Source organism: Notothenia rossii (assembly GCF_949606895.1).
Source record: "Notothenia rossii genome assembly, chromosome: 6".
Taxonomy (NCBI): domain Eukaryota; kingdom Metazoa; phylum Chordata; class Actinopteri; order Perciformes; family Nototheniidae; genus Notothenia; species Notothenia rossii.
In genome coordinates, this window is record NC_136909.1 from 2,999,150 (window position 1) to 3,021,334 (window position 22,185).

The 22,185-nt window shown below is 40.5% G+C and overlaps 1 protein-coding gene across 2 annotated transcripts; it reads left to right on the forward strand.

The window, feature by feature from the left end:
* Positions 1 to 2,338: 2,338 nt before the first annotated feature.
* LOC307043103 (disintegrin and metalloproteinase domain-containing protein 8-like) lies at positions 2,339 to 17,631 on the forward strand. 2 transcript variants are annotated; one of them, XM_079687345.1, is made up of 8 exons: positions 2,339 to 2,476; positions 8,916 to 9,072; positions 10,425 to 10,505; positions 11,747 to 11,837; positions 13,481 to 13,586; positions 13,668 to 13,722; positions 13,827 to 13,924; positions 15,797 to 17,631. In XM_079687345.1, the coding sequence occupies exons 1-8, from the start codon at positions 2,436 to 2,438 to the stop codon at positions 15,801 to 15,803; spliced, it is 636 nt and encodes a 211-aa protein (XP_079543471.1). In that variant the 5' UTR covers positions 2,339 to 2,435; the 3' UTR covers positions 15,804 to 17,631. The 2 variants fall into 2 exon arrangements, with proteins under 2 accessions (XP_079543471.1, XP_079543472.1); XM_079687346.1 differs by lacking the exon at positions 2,339 to 2,476 and adding an exon at positions 8,578 to 8,794.
* Positions 17,632 to 22,185: the final 4,554 nt, after the last annotated feature.

The following is a 22,185-nucleotide window of genomic DNA, read 5'->3' on the forward strand; positions in this document are numbered from 1 at the left end:
TCAGTGACTAGGGTTGGGAACCGAAACTCGGTTCCAGATGAGAACCGATAAGAAAATGCCGGGTACCGGGTACCCATACAAAATACACAATTTCGGTTCTGCTTAACGGTTCCTAAACGCAGTAGACCCTGTATTCCACCGGGTCTGTCTGCGCCGCGGGTCCGTGTGTGCCGCGGTGACCCGGTGGAATACATAGCGGACTGGCCATCTGTGTGTTCTGGAGAATCACAGAACGGCCGGTCGTCAGCGGGCCGTTGACGGCCGGCTCGGTACGCTGACGGCCGGCACCGCCCTTCATTTTTTTAAACTGCATCATGTAAGTTGCGCTGACAGGCGACAGAGGTCCACAGTAGCCCCGCAGCGAGGCTCCCCCCGTCCTCCAGTAGACAGTTCACGAGCTCAGCCACTTCATAACACCAAAGATGGATCGCGGTAAACGCTCTGAAGTGAGGTTCCACTACACTAAAAAAGAAAAAGACAAGGCACTGTGTAATGCCTGTTAATAGCTTGCCAAAGGCATAGCTCAGTTAAAATAAAGCACAGCTATTTTGCAATACATTTGTATTGCATGTATATTTTTTTATTTGTAAAAATGTCAGTTAAAGCTTAAAAGAATTAAGATATTTTTGTTATCTAAACGTTTGACCTCTTTCTTTTACAATTTTGGAATCGAAACGGGAAATCGATAAGAACCGGAATCGATAAGCGGAACCGGAATCGGAATCTATAAATTTCAAACGATACCAATCCCTAGCAGTGACTAATATATATGTATGCTACATAATGTAATTGACATGTACTGATGTTCTATTCTGATACTGATTAGCATAGAACTTGGTTTATTGGTTTAAGTTCTTTACATAGAGGAATTGACTTTGGTGTATTGGTGCAGAACAATGAACATTAGAAGAGGGAGTAACATAAATGCCAAGTACTACAAAAGTCAAGAAAAAAAGATATATATATAAAAAATGCAATTATTTTATAAATAGGAAACAATTATTTTCTTTTAAAATATAAAGACCTGAACAGTTTTCAAGGTAGAAGTTTTGAGCAAAATAAATATAAATAAATATTGTCAATTAAAGGGGGTGTGTAACAGGCGCTCGCAGTTCCGCACTATTCCCGCACCCCCCCCACCCCCCCCCCCCCCCCCCCCTCCGTCATATGTGTTGTGATTATCAGCTGTACAATTTACCACATGGTGTTCTTAGTTTCCATGCCTCCTGTGTTTTACGAGCGACTTATCAAGTCTTGGCGAACAACATAAAACACGATTAAACGTGATAGTATATAAAACCATTCTCGTATCTAAAACCTATAGAAATGCTAAACGGCGTCAGTTTAGACGTAATTCTGTCCTCCTGCTTACCGCATCATTTATGAGAAAACATGTCATAACATTAACACAACATATTCGAGGTGGTTTTCAATCACATATCCGTTTTTATTTATTTCTCCAAGTTATGTTTTTGTGTGCACTGAGGAGTCTCTGCATACTGTGTGATACATTTCTCATCTCTCCCGTTGTTGTGCGTACGCATGGGTCAGAGTGTCCGTGGAGGACCGCACATTTTCCCATCAAGTTTGTTTTTCATAAATCACAAAGATTGCTCAGAAATTGGCGTAGCCTACGCCATCTTTTGAGCGTACGCCACGTTTATAAATGAGGCCCCTGGTCTCTACATTGCTTTTTTAGTCTGCGTTATTCTGATTAGTGTCCTATTGAGCCGTGTTGAGCGACGTGGGGCAAGCCCCGATCTGCCCCTCTCTCTCGTTGTCAAAATGAACGTGTACTGTGAAAACTACACTGCAAGAGCAAGAGTTCCCCCTGCACCCCAACAGACCTCAGTCTCCTCAGCAGGTACAGTCTGCTCTGTCCTTTCCTGTTTAGAGCAGCTAGGTTGTCTGACCAGTCCACTTTGTTGTTCAGATAAACACCCAGGTACGATTTTACAATCTCAATGTCGGCTCCCTAGATGTTCACTGGTGTGGGGGGAGAATGTTGGCACTGTATGAAGTCCATAACCATCTCCTTGGTTTTGCCAAAGGTAGATTCTCAAAGAATTTTGTTCAGTGATGAGAAAAAAATCTCAAGGTATCATTGGTCATCATGATCAGTTCTGATTGTACAACCCATGTCCCTACATGTATGAATGAACTGCTTATTTGTTTGAGTTTGTATGCAAATATTTTAGAGACATCACAGACATTCAATAAAAGTCAAGGGAATTATAATTTAAGGGGATTATTTAAATTCACTAATGGGCAAGGTTTCTGTATTTCTGTGTGTGGGGTGAAGCTTTGGAACAGTTTGAATGAGGAGCTCAGGGATGAAGTTGTTTAATCAGGTGTTTACGGTTTATTTATTTTTCAAAAGCTGATAACTGAATAACAAACCACATCCAGGGGACAAAAGGAATGGGAGCAGACGGATGGACGGATGGGAACAGGCACAGAACATGGACAAGACCAGGTAGGAAAAGACGACAACCGAACATGGAGTACAGGGGAAGACGAGACTAAATACACAGAGGGGTAATCACAGGACACAGCTGGGCAGGGGAGGCAGAAACACAAGGGCAACAGGTGAACACAATCAGACAATCAGACACAGGAGTATGGAGTCAGATTTGGGTCAATATTCTAGCGCGCAAAACAAGCTACTCATGAGCAGTGTTGGGCAAGTTACTTTTAAAACGTAACTAGTAATAGTTATAGTTACTGCTCTCAAAAAAGTAACTTGTTACTTTTTATTAGTTACTGTTGAGCATATTTAGTTATATGACAAAGCCATGTTAAGCCAATCACATTAGTTACATTTGGAACATGTGTTGCCTGCGTGCACACTGGGCACACTGGGATGCTGTTGCGAGCATGCGCACAATAAACGGTCTTGTGAACTCCGACCAAAGAGATGATGGTTGTGTGTGATTTCTCTCCGTGAATATAGCTAGCTAACCACATTGGTGACTGATATAACGTGCTGCAGAAATGTCTCACGCTACAGGTTATGGGCCCAGTCATGCAGGCCAAAGGTGGTTCAGACTTTTATTCGACGGTGAAGAGAAAAGTTACGAGCTCTGGGAGACGAGGTTCCTCGCGCACATGGAGTTACGTGGTCTCAGAGAAGTTATCTCGGAAGACCCGGAGATAGATGGGTATGACGAAGAAACTCTCGCGGAAGATGAAACCAAGAACGGTGAGGCATATGCAGAGCTAGTGCAATGTCTGGACAACAAGAGCTTGTCGTTAGTAATGAGGGACGCGAAACGTGATGGAAGAAAAGCACTGAATATTCTTCGCGAGCACTATGCAGGAAAAGACAAACCCCGCGTGGTGAGTTTGTACTGTGAACTTTCCTCGCTCCATAAGGCTAGCAATGAAACGGTCACTGACTATATTATTCGAGCAGAAACTATATTCACGTCATTGAGAAGAGCAGAAGAGCACATTAGTGATGGGCTTCAGATAGCTATGGTAGTTAAGGGGCTACCTGATTCATACAAGCCATTCGTCGTGCACATCACCCAGACGAATGACATTGTAACGTTTGGCGAGTTTAAAACGAAACTGCGAAGTTATGAGAGTACAGAAAAATATGGGAAGAGTGACGTGAATGTTGAAGAAGACAACGTGATGAAATCTAGCGGGGCAACGAGGTCACGAGGACGAGGAAGAGGAAAGAAAATGGACCTGGCTGATGTTGAGTGTTACACGTGCGGTAAAAAGGGACACATGGCCAGAATATGTCCTGACGGGTACCACGTGAGAAGAGAGGAACGAAAATGGGACACACCACAGCGAGGAATGGGGCGCAGTCGAGGACGAGGCCGTGACCATGTGAAGAAAGCTGATGAAGAGACGGAGGCAGAGCCAACATCTTTCAGTTTCTTCAGGATGAGTGACCACCCTACACAGAGAGGGAACAAGAAAGGTCTAATGGTCGACTGCGGCGCCACAGCACACATGATCAACGACGCCACAAAGTTCAAAACAGTTGACAAGAGCTTCAGACCCGAGGACCACATGATCGAGCTGGCCGACGGATCCAAGGTGAGCGGGATGGCGAAGATGAGGGGAGACGCTGAAGTCTGTTTGCTGGACAGCGAAGGACGACAGGTGAAAACGAGGCTCAAGCAAGCGCTCTACATCCCATCTTTTCCACAAAACATCTTTTCAGTCAAAGCAGCGACAGCCAACGGAGCTGAGGTCCACTTCAAGGACGGTAATGACTGGCTGGTCAACAAGAATGGTACCAAGTTCAAAATGGACGTGTATGGTAGGCTGTATTACCTTAGCACAGTAGAGGATGAAAATGTTGATGAAATGTATGGGTGTCATGACATTCAAACGTGGCATAGGATACTTGGTCATTGCAATTTTGATGATGTTGCAAAATTAGAGAAGGTGGTTGAAGGGATGTCTATAAAAGGGAAACATGACATGTCCAATCAAAACTGTGAAATATGCACACAGGGCAAATTTACACAAAGCAGAAACAGGCATGCAGATGCTAAAGCTACAACTGTGTTAGAGCTAGTTCACACAGACCTATGCGGTCGTATAGAACCAGCAGATAAAGATGGGTACAGATATGCAATAGCATTTACTGATGATTACAGTGGGATGATTTTTCCATACTTTATCAAAGCAAAGAGTGACGCGACAAAAGCTACTGAAAAATTCATAGCAGATGTAGCGCCATATGGAAAGATAAAGTGCATAAGGTCTGATAACGGCACAGAGTTTACGGGACAAGAGTTCCAGTCTCTACTTAGGAGTAACGGGATAAGGCATGAGAAGAGTGCACCCTACTCACCTCATCAGAATGGAACTGCCGAAAGAGGTTGGAGAACCTTATTTGAGATGTCACGATGCATGCTATTGGAGAGTAACCTCCCAAAGCAATTATGGACATATGCTGTACAGACAGCAGCTCAAATCCGCAACAGGTGCTACAGTAAGCGGCTAGAGCAGACACCTTACTGTGTTTTCACAGGAAAAACACCTAACCTATCTAACATGAGGATATTTGGCTCTGAATGCTATGTATATAAGCAGGATAAAAATAAGCTGGATTCTAGATGTGAAAAGGGGATCCTTGTAGGCTATGACAAATACAGTCCAGCATACAATGTGTATTATCCTGAGACAGGAAAAGTCCTAAAACATAGGCTGGTGAAATTCATCACCAAAGGTAGCGCAGATAGACAGACTCAGACAGATTGTGACATGGGGGAAGACTTTGAGAGTTATGCAGATACACCACCAAAGAGAGTCAACCAGGTACAGGGACAGCCTAAGGAGCGTAAAGAGTCCAGTGGTGAAGAGACTGCTGAGGCAGGTCCTACCCAGATAGATAGTACTGAGAGAGAAGAGGGAGAAAGGAGATACCCTACGAGACAGAGAAAGGCTCCAGAATACTTTAAGGAGTACCAGTGTAAAGCTGAGTGTGATGGTGACGAAAGTGAGAATGTAGATTATTTCTACAGAGTAGCTTATGGTGTACCTAATACACTTAAAGAGGCAATGGACTCTAAGAAGTCAAAAATGTGGGCTGATGCGATGAAAGAGGAGATTAATTCTTTGACCGAGAATGAAACTTTCACTCTGACTCCACTGCCAAGAGGCAAACAAGCAGTGGGAGGTCGCTGGGTATATGCAGTGAAAGAGAGCCCAGATGGATCTGAGATTTGTAAAGCCAGATATGTTGCAAAGGGGTATAGTCAAGTTGAAGGGATTGATTATAAAGAGACCTTTTCACCAACAGCCAACATGACCTCTGTACGAGCATTAATGCAGGTGGCTGTACAGGAGGATCTTACTTTACACCAAATGGATGTGAAGACTGCTTACCTCCATGCTCCAATCGACTGTGAGGTATATATGGAGCAGCCGGAAGGTTTTGAAATCAAATCAAAAACAGGGGAACACTTAGTGTGTAAACTAAACAAGTCATTGTATGGTTTAAAACAGTCCGGACGTAACTGGAACATGTTACTGCATGATCACCTTACAGAGAACGGTTTTGTGCAAAATGATGCTGATCATTGTGTCTACAGCAGAAATACTGAGAATGAGAAAGTGATTCTGTTAGTATGGGTGGATGACTTAATCATAGCAGCAAGTGACAACACCTTACTCACTGATGTCAAAGAAATGTTGAACAAAAGTTTTAAGATGAAGGATATGGGTCCACTTAAACACTTCCTGGGTATCGATTTCAGACAGAGTGATGGAGAGATCAAAATGACTCAAAAGAGACATATAGAGAAGATGTTAGCAAAATTTGGAATGTCTGAATGCAAACCGAGATCCACCCCATGTGAGCAAAAGTTAAACTTTGACAGTGAGGGTGAAGTGATTGATTCAACAGGATACCGAGAGATAGTAGGTAGCTTGATATACATTATGACATGTACTAGACCTGACCTGAGCTGGGTGGTTAGTAAACTATCTCAATACCTAGCAGAACCAAAGCAGCAGCATTGGGCTACAGCCAAACACCTACTGAGGTACTTAAAGGGTACTATAGATCAAGAGCTACACTACCAGAAATGTGAGGAAAGCGTTCTAAAGCTGGAGGGGTACAGTGATGCTGATTGGGCAGCCGATAGGGATGATAGGAGGAGCACAACTGGATACTGTTTCAGCTTAACTGAGAATGGTCCAGTTATATCGTGGAAGAGCAGGAAACAGCCAACGGTGGCATTATCCACCTGCGAAGCTGAGTATATGGCACTAGCAGCCACTACTCAAGAGAGTATGTACCTTGTACAACTACTAAGAGGAATAGATAGTTGTAACCAGCATGTACCAGTCAAGATATATGAGGACAACCAGGGGGCGATAGCTTTATCTAAGAACCCAGTATGCAGACAGAGAAGCAAACATATTGACATAAAGTATCACTTTGTACGGTCTGCACACACAGAAGGGAAAATATGTATAGAATACTGTCCTACTGCAAACATGGTAGCGGATGTCTTTACCAAGCCAGTGACAAAGGCTAAGTTTGAGAGTTTCAAGGGATATTTGTTTGGAGAGTAATGTGAACTGGCAGATGTAAATGTTTTGAAGTCTTAAGAACACTGCCAGTATGCCGAATGTTTTATTTTTTTTGGAGTTTTGTATTTTTGGTTTTATTTACCATTATAGAGAGCTATACACATGTCTTTGAGTGGGAGTGTTGAGCATATTTAGTTATATGACAAAGCCATGTTAAGCCAATCACATTAGTTACATTTGGAACATGTGTTGCCTGCGTGCACACTGGGCACACTGGGATGCTGTTGCGAGCATGCGCACAATAAACGGTCTTGTGAACTCCGACCAAAGAGATGATGGTTGTGTGTGATTTCTCTCCGTGAATATAGCTAGCTAACCACATTGGTGACTGATATAACGTGCTGCAGAAATGTCTCACGCTACAGTTACTACATTATAAAAGTAACTAGTAACAAGTTACTTTACTTTAAAAATAATAACAATAAAAATACAAGTTTTTGTGTTGTTCTGTGGCACAGTAAAAGACAACTCCAAGCCGACTCCGGAGGTGGCGGTATGCACCTTAAAGTGGTTTGCAATCCGCCTACTGAGTAGGCTTGTTTGAGACGCGTTGCGGCTCGCCTCGAAAGTAGAGGAGAATAGCCGATCGCAGCCGGGGGAGGTCTCAAAAAGCTCGCCTGAAGTCGGACAGCTCTGAGTCGGCTTCTTCTTCTTCTTCTTCTTCGCCTTCTTCTTCTTCTCTCGGTTTTTTGGCGGATTGCAAACAGCTTTAAGGTGCATACCGCCGCCTCCGGAGTCGGCTTGACTCGGTTTGCATTTATAAAGAATGCACACGTGTTTAATCGTTAATCTCAGATATGTACTAAGTAAATACATTTGTTCCTGCTCAAGATTTGATTCAACTTTATTGTTATTGCACAGATTAAAGGTACTGAGACAACGAAATGCAGTTTAGCTTCCAACTAGGAGTGCAACAAGCAGTAAAGTGAAAAGTAATGTACACAATCTACAGAATAAAATATAGAATGAATTGAATGATGAATAAACAGTGAGGGGTATGAATACACTAGATACACACAGCAGCCTGTGAGCAGTATGAACAGTGTATGAATATGCTAAGATATATAAAGTATAAAAACGGTAAGCAGTGCAAATATAGTATAACATATATAGATATTCATTTCATGATGATAAACATTGTGGAACAATGATGAAAAATGTTAATGGAGGGGGCGACGTAAAGCTGACACAAAACAACAACAAACTTTTTGCCGAGCCAATTGGAGAGTTTCATCAGCAGCACGGGGTAAAAACCACCAATGAGCGCTCAGCTCGAGATACCAGCGAGTCGTTTCCCATCAAGCATTTCGCCTCCGCAGCCCGTGGAGAGGAACTGCGCCGCCTCGCCGCGCCTCGCTCTCAAGGCTGCGGGCATCTTTGTCCCGCGAGATTTCAACGTCTCATGTAGGCGAGCCTCCAGAGCAAGTCGGACAAAATGACTAACCATCATGCAACGCACGAGCAAGACGATGATCGAAATTGCGCAGGTCTGCGCAGGTCTCGCTTGTCTCAAACAAGCCTAATCTCACAGAAGCTTTAAAGGTCCCCTGTTATTCTGTTCTTCATCAGTATATCACAGGTCTCAGATATACACAGAGCCTGTCTCTGATTGGCTTGAACACCAAACAGATCATTGCAGCATTACCCATAATCCCCTCTGTTTCAGCCCTGTTTCCAAAGTGCTGATTCTCTGTCTGTTACTTTAGTTCTGATGCTCTTCTAGGTAATCACACATCCTGTCATGTACTCAGCTACAGTTGATACCTTTGTTAGCATGCTACTCTCATACTGGAAGAGGACATTCAGTATTTGTCTAACCGTTTCTGTCCCCTCTTTGTCTTCAGAGATATCTTCTGTGGGAAGCTGTTCTGTGAGGGCGGCAGCAGCAACCCCAACTACGGCCGGATGGTCAAAGTCGGGAACTGCAAGGCAGCGTTTTTTGGAGATTTCACCAAAGACTACGGCCAGGTGGACACGGGGACCAGATGTGGGGAAGGAAAGGTAACATGCCCCAAAAACACATCGTTAGACACTTTCTACGCTGCTATGGAAAGTGTTGCACATTTCTAAAAGTCATTGAAGCGACTGTTATTGTTTTATATGCTGATTGTTGTGATTTTGTTTGTCTTAATGTGTGCATATGTATAAATGTGTCTGTTGATTGTGAATATATATATTTTTATATATCTTTGTTTTTGTATTCAGGATTGTGGGAAACGGTATTTCGATCTCTCTGTCTCTCTGTGTTCTCACAAACTGACAGATTGACAATAAAGTTGACTTTGACATCTAAAGGAGCGGAGAGCTCGGAGTGTCTTGCTTTGACTTTTCTAATTCTAATTTGGCGAGCATTTTTCACGCAAATCATAAAAAACTGACAAGTGTTTTAACATTAGTTGTTGGGGAAATAATTCCCAAGGCCCATAACTTTGACCCAGTGTATCAGTTCATGCTGACCTCACTGAGCACAGGCACCTGTAAGCTGGCTGCTGTGCTCTCAGTGTCTCTCTGTTCCTGCCTGCTGGATCAGCTCATAGAGGTGTTCTGGTTCTTTCTTGTTCTGCAGCATGTTGATTAGTCTCTCTGAACCAGCTAAATACACGGGTCTGAGGTAGAGATCTTAAGAGTTGATTGTGGCATCTCAACTCGTGGCTCATGACATGTCTTGTTCCATCAAAGCTCCAGCTCTCCTCGTGTCTCTCTGAGTCCTGACTCTCCATGGCTACAGAAGTTTCCCCCACATCAGTGTGTTGCTGCTAAATGCTGAACACAGTAAATACAGCGCCAGTAAAGCGTGTAATAATGAATCACTTCAAAAAGAACTAATCAAGTTCAAAGGTCATCGACCCACACTCTAACACATGTGTCCCCTCTTCTTCATGTCTCTTCTACATCAACATGTGTCCCCTCTTCTTCATGTCTCTTCTACATCAACATGTGTCCCCTCTTCTCCATGTCTCTTCTACATCAACATGTGTCCCCTCTTCTTCATGTCTCCTCTACATCAACATGTGTCCCCTCTTCTTCATGTCTCTTCTACATCAACATGTGTCCCCTCTTCTCCATGTCTCTTCTACATCAACATGTGTCCCCTCTTCTTCATGTCTCTTCTACATCAACATGTGTCCCCTCTTCTTCATGTCTCTTCTACATCAACATGTGTCCCCTTTTCTTCATGTCTCTTCTACATCAACATGTGTCCCCTCTGTGTAAAGAGACTCTTAAAGTCTCACGAACAAAGACCCCCTCTCTTTTTGTCCTGATCCATTTCTCTAAGAACCTGAAGATCGAGCTCTTCATGTTTTAATATTCAAATCTACAATCAAAGTAATATATGTCCACTCTCTCTCCAGGTGTGCAGTCAGAACGAGTGCGTGGAGCTTCAGACGGCGTACAGAAACACAAACTGTTCAGCCAAATGCCAAGGACACGCTGTGAGTAACCACCAACACTGATCAGAGTTTTTGTTGTTGTTTATGTTCACTTACTGTGTACAGGAAGTAGAGGCATTCACCGTGACTTCACGCGTTTGTTTGTCGACTCAATTTGGGGTTTTTGGTCGTTACCGTCTTGGTTTATTGGAACTAGAAGAGCCAAGTACAACATTTTACTGAAAAATACATGTTCAGGCGACCGAACAGTAGAAACACAAGCGGTGAAAAAGTTCTATATTTGCAAGACAGGACAAAAAACGTAAATCAAACGTAAGCCCCGCCCCTAAAGTAAACTCTGCTTTATCGTCTATTTGACTCTAAATAAGACCATAATATACTAAATGAACATCATGCTGAATCAAAGCAAACTTGAAACAAGAGATTGAGAACAAAAACTCATCAGGAAAATGTTTATAAATGAAGTGAAATGTAAAGAGGTTTCCTCATAGGTCTTGTATTCAAACAGAGCAGTCGCCCCCTGCTGGATGTTTCAGGGAGTGCAGGGTTAAGGCTTCGCTCTTTAGACCTGGAAGTTGCTGCTTTTAATGGAACAGAAAATAATGCATAAAAGCTTTAAAGTGCTGAAAACCACTCATAAATACATTATAAAAATAAACAATAAATAAAAGAAAAAACCAAACAAGAGAAATTCAATCATTAGGTGCGATGACAGTGAAATAAGAATATTAACAAGTTGTTGCCTGTGATCAAATACAAAACCACAACAAGGAGAAAGACACAAAATACACATTTCATTTCGCTTTGTCTCACCCAATGATCTGTATTTACTTTAGAGTGTAAGCAGGAAGAGACCGTGCTGCAATACATTCAATGTGATTTACACATTGGAGTGGATTTCTGAGTTTCTCTGAAAACAAATGCTAAGAAAGTGAACTAAATCAGGCTGAAGGCAAATACAAAAACCTGTTACAATTTATTTCTGGAAATGGAACAAATGTTAGTCATGCGGCTGAAAGTGGCCGCTTCAACGATATTAAATGATTTGACTTATGGGTAAATTAAACGGTATTAAAGAGTGAAATGTGTTAAACACGGCTGCTCCTTCAGACTGCCATTAATAATAATTCTATTTAGAGGCGCCTTTCAAAGCACCAAGGACACCTTACAGTTCATCACATCTTCTAAGGAAAGGTTTAAGACAGCACCAGAGGAGCGTAGCAGGGAACTTGAAGCACATTGAACAACTCGTGATACCAGCAGGGTGCATTGTGTGTCCTCAGGTGTGTAACCACAGGAGTGAGTGTCAGTGTGAGGCCGGCTGGAGGCCTCCTGGCTGCTCCTCCAAAGAGGCCTCCGAGGGTCTCTCTACAGGTGAGGCTACTGCGGGACTTCTACATGACCAATGTGGAATTTGTCTCTTCTTCATGTCTCTTCTACATCAACATGTGTCCCCTCTTCTTCATGTCTCTTCTACATCAACGTGTGTCCCCTCTTCTCCATGTCTCTTCTACATCAACATGTGTCCCCTCTTCTTCATGTCTCTTCTACATCAACATGTGTCCCCTCTTCTTCATGTCTCTTCTACATCAACATGTGTCCCCTCTTCTTCATGTCTCTTCTACATCAACATGTGTCCCCTCTTCTCCATGTCTCTTCTACATCAACATGTGTCCCCTCTTCTTCATGTCTCTTCTACATCAACATGTGTCCCCTCTTCTTCATGTCTCTTCTACATCAACATGTGTCCCCTCTTCTTCATGTCTCTTCTACACCAACATGTGTCCCCTCTTCTTCATGTCTCTTCTACATCAACATGTGTCCCCTCTTCTTCATGTCTCTTCTACATCAACATGTGTCCCCTCTTCTTCATGTCTCTTCTACATCAACATGTGTCCCCTCTTCTTCATGTCTCTTCTACACCAACATGTGTCCCCTCTTCTTCATGTCTCTTCTACATCAACATGTGTCCCCTCGTCTTTATGTCTCTTCTACATCAACATGTGTCCCCTCTTCTCCATGTCTCCTCTACATCAACATGTGTCCCCTCTTCTCCATGTCTCTTCTACATCAACATGTGTCCCCTCTTCTTCATGTCTCTTCTACATCAACATGTGTCCCCTCTTCTTCATGTCTCTTCTTCATCAACATGTGTCCCCTCTTCTTCATGTCTCTTCTACATCAACATGTGTCCCCTCTTCTCCATGTCTCTTCTACATCAACATGTGTCCCCTCTTCTTCATGTCTCTTCTACATCAACATGTGTCCCATCTTCTTCATGTCTCTTCTACATCAACATGTGTCCCCTCTTCTTCATGTCTCTTCTACATCAACATGTGTCCCCTCTTCTCCATGTCTCTTCTACATCAACATGTGTCCCCTCTTCCTCATGTCTCTTCTACATCAACATGTGTCCCCTCTTCTTCATGTCTCTTCTACATCAACATGTGTCCCCTCTTCTCCATGTCTCTTCTACATCAACATGTGTCCCCTCTTCTCCATGTCTCTTCTACATCAACATGTGTCCCCTCTTCTTCATGTCTCTTCTACATCAACATGTGTCCCCTCTTCTCCATGTCTCTTCTACATCAACATGTGTCCCCTCTTCTCCATGTCTCTTCTACATCAACATGTGTCCCCTCTTCTCCATGTCTCTTCTACATCAACATGTGTCCCCTCTTCTTCATGTCTCTTCTACATCAACATGTGTCCCCTCTGAGATTCTCTCTCTTTTTGATCCATTTCTATAAAAACCTGTCTGAAAATGAGCTGATCAGATTTTGGCCACTTGATGATGTCATAACGATGTGTTGTCTTGTGTAACCATTAGCCAATCAGCAACCAAGGTAACCCCCCCCCCCTTATCACCTGAATCTCCTCCTAGAGCTCCATTGAGTTCTTTGTAACCAAATGTCTCTCAGAGGGGCGTGGGGAGGGGCTCCCTATTTTCAGAGAATCAGCACTTTGGAAACAGAAATCTTCTCTTGTCTAATTCAATCTGCTTTCCCTTTCTGCAGGAGCCACGGTGGCCATCGCTCTGACGGTGATTTTAGTGGTGTTAGGTGTGATTGCTGGAGTGATCGGATTCATCTGTAAGAAACGACAAAGTCCCATGTTGCCAACGTGAGTAAATAAACCGTATTTCAGATTGTAGTGAGGCCTTTATGCTGAAAGTCACCTTCACAATCTCTTGTTTTCTAACAGTTCACACACGCAGAGGAAGCTGCCAGTGATGCTCAGTCAACAGACTACAGTGCAGGTAATGCTGGGAAACCCCCACCGTGAAGATGGTTTTATGTTGGATGTTTTGAAGCAGCTTAAAACAACAACTCAATACATAAATAACAATATTTACATTTTTAGGTTGTAAGGCCCAAACCCAAAGGAGCTCCACCGCCCCCCCCCCTCCAGCCGGAAACAGACCCAAACCCCCGGGACAGAACTACAGTGCTGCTCGCCAGGTACTGATCATACTGCATTATATAATACCTATAATACATTTTAACTAGGGCCGGGACTTTAACGCGTTAATTAAGATTAATTAATTACACAAAAATTAACGCGTTAAAAAAATTAACGCATTTTAATCGCACTTATTTTTGCACCGCGGAACGTTTCTCACTAGATGAGTTTCAGGGGTACCGATTATACTGGAGCACCAACTAACGTTCATGACTTCAGACAACAACAAACCACAGTGAACAATAGTCAAACATGAACGAAGAAGCTGATGAGACCGCTTTGGTTGGCCCCGTGGATGGGACATTTTGTTTTAAAAAACGGACGGATGGAAGCGTCAATAAGAGCACGGTTGTTTGCAAATTATGCAAAAAGGAATTTGCATATCACCGCAGCACATCAAGCCTCAAGTATCACCTCAATGCAAAACATATAGCAGCTAGCGTGGAAGCTAGCGTGGACGTTAGCCCGACTCGGAGTACAAGGACCCACACCCAATTCGCGTTGATCAAACAGTGGCCTATGCAACAGAGAGATTTTATTTTTCATCAGGATATTGGAAGAATAGGAGGGATTGAGGTCAATCATTGGAACTTTTTTATTTTATTTTAAATGGTACACTTTGTGTTGAACTATTTATTACGTTGTTGGTGCAGCTGGCACTTTATGTTGAACTGTTTATTGTTTTGGTCAAGGTTATTGAGAGAGTTAGACTGAAATGTATTAGATTTTTTAAATCAACTGTTGGTAAATCAACAAAGTCTGTTATGGCCTCTGAAGCAACAGAGAGATGTTTTCTAATAGTCAGGGTTTCCAATGTTCTGAATGTACTTGAAAGTATTGTGTTTTACTTAAAAAACAAAGTGTTATAGTTTACAGAAGGTCTACCTACCTATAGGCTACCTGAATCTCTGAAATGTACTATATTCCGAAATATGCTATTGCTACACTTTATGGCAAAAATGGCACTTTTCTGTTGGTCTTGGTTAAGGACCATCTTGAACAAAATAAACAATGTTTTGTTGCTTAAGCTTATGTATTCAGTCATTATTCAATGGCATACTAAAATACATGTGAAAAAAATTGCTTCTCACTGTTCTCAGGTCAGATATTTATATGTGATTAAAAATACGATTAATTTAGATTAATTAATTACAAAGCCTGTAATTAATTAGATTAATTTTTTTAATCGAGTCCCGGCCCTAATAATAACAATAATAAATAATAAACAGACCCAAACCCCCGGGACAGAACTACAGCGCTGCTCGCCAGGTACTGATCATACTGCATTATATAATACCTATAATAATAATAACTGCATAAGAAAGTCATATTAAAGTACGTTCAATGAAAGTCAGTGTAATATGTCCAAATATTTACAAAATGTCATAAAATAGTATGTTGTAAAAACAGTAACTGTAGAGTATGTTAAATGCTTTTATTAAAAGTCATGGTATGTCGAACAAATTGATATAGGACCAAAATACTCACAGTATATATGTTGAAATAAAGTTAGCCTATGATCTCTAAAAAAGCCATATTATGATATGTTAAAAGAGTTATAGTTTAGAACGCGGTAAATAAAGTCATAGTATTTCTAAAAAGTTCACAGTTAAGTAGGACAATAAAAGTCATAATATGGTTCGTCTGAAATAAAGTCACAGTCTAGTATGCGGTAAAAAAATAATGGTTTAGTCTGCCGAAAATAAAGTCATACATGTAGTATAATGAACATTGTAAAAAGAAAAAGTTGAGTCCGTCAAACCTTTTTCGAAAGAAGCCATAATATGTTGAAAATGTCTATCAAAGTATAAAAAGTCACATGATAGAATGTTGAAAGCTTTAGTGAATGAATGTTTTTGTTTTTCCTGCAGGCTCTGAGGCCGGTCCCTCCTCCTAAAGTCTGAAGTGCCAGGTCCTGCAGAGACTCACCTTCAACACAAAGAGAAACTGAGTTTTTTTTATTAAACTCGTCGTGTCTCGGCCTTTTCCTCTGCAGCGAGACGGAGATTCTGGACTTGAACTCGTCTCCTGAACGCCGTGCGCTGATGATTTGAGATTACAGGGAAGAACTGCACTTTGTTGTTAAACCACAGGGTGCTAACAGCACTGAACGTGAGCCATACGTTTAATCGCTGTCATTTTCACCATAAGACTGAATGTTATTGTCAAACAGTTTCCAGCAATATTTTTTACAGTGTATTTTTAAACTGCGTTTTAATAATGGTCATGCTTTTCTGGTGCAATGTGTAAAAAGACTAACAACCCAAATGAAATGATTAGTACTGAATTCACACTGCCACTGAAAGCTGCTACACATCAGCCTGCTTTGTTGAATCTCAATTGTTCAAAATTCTGAATAACGAGGGAAAGAAGTTAGAGAAATGTCTTTTTTATATAAGATACAGAATCTCCGTCAGATTATATGGATTTAAAAAACAGTATTAAGACAAAACTCAACAAGATACGGTTATTTCCCAATTAAATAATGTCCTTTTCAGCATAGCTACACATTGGTCTCAATTGTATATAAGTCTACGGAATATATATATATATATATATATTTGTTATGTTTCTTAAAAAGGGAGCATTGATGTTTTGCATTACTGATAACATTTCTGTAAATAGTGAACATTGGGCAAATATTACACAGACCATGAGCATTATGGTGCGTTCATGATGCGATTTTTGCGTGCGTCGTGATTACATGTAAAGAAGCGGATAGACTGACAGACTAATTGATACGTATTGATATATCTTATAAGATCAGTGCCACAGTATTGCCCTCATGCTATATTTTATCTAGAAAAAAACCTGAATACTTATAGGCTACTAGTCTTCTGGCATTAGTAACTCCTGACGTTTGAATTTGGTTTCAAATACAAAAATGGTATAATTTGACTCCAAGATGATTTATTTTAAGTGAGTGAAAGAGATTACCTCACCATTGGTGGCTATCTTGGGATTTTGAGTGGGTGACTAATGATAGTCCTTGTTTCCACTTTTGAAAGATTTCCCTGGTGTGTACAAATATCTCCAGCAATACTCCATCAGATTCAGCCGTTAGCTGTTAGCCGTTAGCTGTTAGCCGTTAGCCGTTAGCGGTTAGCACACAGAGCTCAAAGCTCCTCATATCTGTTCAGAAACTGGAGGAAAGGTTTACAGTTTCAAACCACAGACTGTTTATGAGATCGTGAATACAGTCGCTGCTTTATTCCTGTCTGTATAACGTTGTTGTGAGTGTGGACGGAGCAGCTACAACGTTAGCTTAGCATGATTGATCAGATCTCCATTCAGAAAACAAGCATTTTAAAAGTGTTTCCTCTGCCGTCTTGTGTACAGACTCATCAAAGCATTAATTCATGGTTTTTAGAAACTGGTATCATTATGTTGTTAGTTCTGCATGATCTTGAAACGTGTATTACAATTAAATCACGGTAAAATATTCATTTTGTTGTAGTTTGTACCATATTATGTACATGGAGATAAGCCCCTGAACGCACCATTACTGTATCACTAAAGCCATTATCTGTAAAAAACAAAATGCTGTTTCTTATCCTCGTTAAAAAGACTGTAACGCAGGCAATGATGATGATGATGATGATGATGATGATGATGGTAGAAATCCTGTGACTGAATATTTTGTCTATGATGTTTTGAAACGCTTAATGTAAATTAATAATGGCAATAAACTTTATTTTGTACAAAAGTGTTGTGTGTATAAGACAGAGTAAATGTTAAAGCTGCAACAAGTCCTCCAAAAAAAGACCAAATATGTTGATTGTCCAAAAGCTTATTACGACATATAGTCACGTTTTAAACTGCTAAACTTTAAACTTTAGGTCGTAATAAGCTGTTGAACAATTAACCTATTTGGTCTTTTTTTGGAGGACAGGCTGGTGTGTTCATCGTCATGTCCAGCAGGTGGAGCTCTAACATAATACACAGATGGTCTGATGTTCTCTTTTCACATTTGCTCCTAATGATTTTGAAAGCATTTTGAATATAGAAAAACATGTATATATAAAATATATTGCATAATGATGCCTAAATTACCAGCCACACATTCCACTACAGTTTTTATATATAATTATTATTCATGTGACTCTGTGACTTTTCAGAGAATGTGTGAATAAAACTGAGTTTTCACTTGTTTGTTTATTTAAAATCACCTTTGTAAAAAATGAGATGGAAAAAGTTAGATTCCATATTTAATTGATGCGCAACATTTTACGGTGATATACATTTTGTAATTTCTTTCTTATATTTTAAATATTCAACATAAAGCCCAATAAACATAGGCCTACATATCGACATGTTTTAAACAGCTAAGCTTCAAGGATGTTGTAGTTAACCACTAATGGTAAAGAAGACACTAAATCAAACTGCTACGTATTACACAATTACACTTCAGCTATTTCTAACTGTCGTCAGACCAGTTTTTTTACTTTCGCAGCAGAGCCGAAGCAAGACTTCATGCAGGTCAGTCACCTTAGACAAAATTACATCAAAAAGTAAGTAAAATAGGTCAAATGACTACACCACGATTGTAAATGTAGTCGATAGAACAATATAATGTTAATAATAATGTAGTTTTACCGTATACAATATGTAGACTACTGGAACAGCGTGTTAGTGTGCAACTGAAGTTATGACCAGTCATCTTTACGGGAGAGTACTTTTATCTATGTGGAAACAATGTAGATTTAGGCCTACTGTAATAATGTGATAAAGTTCTGCAGCAGCGTGTACTCAGTGTGTTCACTTACAAAAGTTATGACCAGTCACCTCTACGGGCTTTCTGAAGCAGAAACAGCCAACACCCAGAAAACATGTTCTGTGTTTCAGTCTGATTCAGATATCAGGAAACGAGCAGGCGGACATGTTCTTTCACAGAGTAGAGCTTCAGTACTTTGAACAAGGAAGAGACATGTCATATCAAAAGCTTTAGCCCACGCCTTACACTTTATATGGCTATCTTTTATTTTTAAAAATGCAAAGTAAATAAATAATAATAATAAGGAAGGTTAGCGGTGCAAAAAAAGATGTTAGTGACACAATGGTTCAAGTACAGTTCTGGAATAATTAAATCATGTACTGTACATGTGAAATAGAATAAACAGTGTAACAACTATTTAAAAAGATACTGTACATTGGAATAAAACAGTGATATAAAGATACTAATAATCATATTATTAATATGCGTTCTTTATGTTATACAAATATATATAACAGCGTTGGAGATGTTTCCTTTGTCTGTCAGTTTGATGTCAAATGACCATTTCCTTTTTAAATTGTGTTTTTGAGATTTTATCTTTCAAATATCTGTTAGTGCAGTTCATACACACCTGTTTAGAACTGGTGTTGCTGCCATGGCAACACTACAGCGGTGTGTGTCCATGTGGTTTATGGGGATCAGTGTAAGTTTTGAGTTATACTGGCGGAAAGTATTCAATGTTTATAAAATTAGAATTGTATTATGTGATGTTATCAGTGATGCTATATAAGTGCTTATAGTTTTTAATTGACTTAGTTGTATTGTTAATAAGCTGTGTCCACCTGACAGAGGGAGCACACACTGAAAAAAAGGCTGTTGGATTCACATGATTTGAATGTCTACTTAAAACTATTCAATTATGTTAAATACACACAATTATTTTTATTTCAAGGAAACATTACATTCGTATGTTCATTTGAATATTTCCTTACCCTATGTTTAATCAACATTACTTTTCAATGTTCATTTTAGGCTTTGAATATGGTCAGTATATTTAAGCTGCACCAACGGACATAAGGAGCTCTCCTCTCAGACTGAGGGGCTCAGGGGAGCTAAAGGACTCTCTGAGTGTTTAAATAGTTAACTTTAGTCTAAGTTAGTAGGTCTCAAACGGTTTGGTCACAAACCATTCAAAAGATTATTTCCGCGGCACACCTTCATATGATCATTATAGTTATAAAGAAAACAAGAGAATAAAGGAAAAACAGTTATGAAATACTATATGGCAGTAAAACAAGAATACAGTTTGAAAGGGGAGTGATTTGTAAAATATCCATAAAGAAAAAGAACATCTGCTTACAGTTGTGTTTCATCTGGGTGTTGAGAGATGTATCCATAGATCTCTTACTGTTGCTCTCTAAGTGCACCAGATTGATGCTTTTAACTTCAATATTTAAAAATAAATCTTCCCGAGGGAGCATCCCCCTGGACCCCCCTAGAGAAGGTGAGGTCCGCTCCCCTCTCGTAAAAAATAGCACTTTACCCCTGCCTATATGCGGTGAGCTGATTATCGAGCCTTCATTGTAACAGTCGCGGGTTTACTGTGTGTTTGCGTGTGGGGAGTTTTTTTGTGCGTGCTCTATAGTGCCCGTAATAGTGTTCACTGGAGTCCAGCACCTCAGCACCCCCACTCAAAATACCTTCCCGCGCCTCTGGTTGCATAGGTGAAAGTCCAGTATAAATGCTGCTTTAAAAGCCCTCTATCTTTTCAGTGTAGTCTAGCTATTATACAAAAAACAGGGCTGTTCATAATTATGGCTATATACTATGTGGTGTTTCAATAAATATATATGTTAAAGCCCGACAAATAAAATCAAAGGTCAACAATTATTATATTCACCACAAACTCTCACCAGATCTGCTGGGTCCCCATTGAGGATCACATCACGTGTGGGGACTCGCCTACCTTATGGGGAAATAATGGAGGTCCCCATAAGGGGAATCGTTCATTTTAGGGTGAAGACTTGGTTAGGGTTAGGCATGTGTTGGTTATGGTTAAAGTTAGGATAAGGCTCTAGGTAATGCATGTAAGTCAATGTAAGACACTGTATACATTACTTCCCCTGAAGTAAGTAGCTGTGTGTGTGTGTGTGTGTGTGTGTGTGTGTGTGTGTGTGTGTGTGTGTGTGTGTGTGTGTGTGTGTGTGTGTGTGTGTGTGTGTGTGTGTGTGTGTGTGTGTGTCATGTTGGGGCTGCAGTATTTAGCATCAGGCCAAAGAGCAGAGCTACAGATGTAGCGATTCATTTCAGACAGTTTGAAACGCGAGGGCCGTGATTGGTACGTGATCTGCCCTCACTCAAGGGAAAACCTCCAGCTTGACTTGAGACCGCCCCCATGATAGATAAATGTAATTATAATGAAGCCAGCTGCAATGGATCATTGATCCACCAGGGGGTGCAGTGGGGTTCCACACTGGAGCTCATGTGAAATAAAGTCAGATACAGTACGCTGGATGTACAGCGGAACTTTGTTAAGATCCATATGTCACGGATATCATACTACTGTGCTAAATAAGAGACATGTAATCATTTACAAAACATCAACATGTTGTTATTTAACAAAATAATTTTGTTATTCGAAAAAAACGAACGGGAGGAAATGCAGCCCGGCTCTCGATTTTTAATCCTAATTTAATCATCATCTTCACCACGATCATTTATGTTTATGTTCGCCGAATTGACATGAAATCACTGACACATATGAATATACTGTATTCAACTTCATTAAAACGTTATTAACGTGCCTAAACTCAGTAATTCACCAAAAATATGTATATTTTAATGGAGCTTCGTCGGTCGATCAGGATCCCAAAGTGTAGCGGAGGGATCCTCATCTGGATGAAAGGTGTTATTTTCTCCATAAAGAACAAGTCGCTGCAAATTATCCCGCTTATTACATGGCCACATTCTCAACAAAGTAACGACATGACTCCCAATATTAATTGAAATGCTTTTATGGATTTAAAAAATGTTTTTATTGATTTAAACAATAGTTGTATGTATTGATTTAAATTCACATGCATCCGCTAAGAAAAATAGTCCGTTGTTACCGTTTTTTAAACAGTCTGAATGAAACGGCAGCTCTCAGCTGTGTATTTACACAACTAATGGCCCATCAATCAGAGCTCTCTCCCCCCTCCCCCCCTGATCTTTCTTCTCCAGCAGCTAAATTAACAGTAGGTTACTCTGAGTGACCATAGACTGTATGTGACAAGCTTACAGTTAGTGACGTAACAACACCATAAAAGCTGGTGGGTTGAAAGCAATACGGGAGGTAAAAATAACTACAATAATTGTGATTTATTTATTGTGGCTTTTATGTTTTTAGGTATAAAATTGTATGTAATTCAGGCTTATAGTTCACCCTTCTCTAAAAGCCTTCAACAATAACAATATTCATTGTAATTGAATAAATCCTTCCAACACACATTGTAAAAAATAGCCTACTGTAAGTTAAGAAATCATTTCAATATGTACATCTTCTGA

Bases quoted from the DNA above. Each gene is read 5' to 3' on its own strand.
- LOC307043103 (XM_079687345.1), top strand. From the start codon at position 2,436: ATGGACGGATGGGAACAGGCACAGAACATGGACAAGACCAG. The intron at 11,838-13,480 runs GTGAGGCTACTG...CCCTTTCTGCAG, and splicing joins CTCCGAGGGTCTCTCTACAG to GAGCCACGGTGGCCATCGCT. The intron at 13,723-13,826 runs GTAATGCTGGGA...TTACATTTTTAG, and splicing joins GTCAACAGACTACAGTGCAG to GTTGTAAGGCCCAAACCCAA.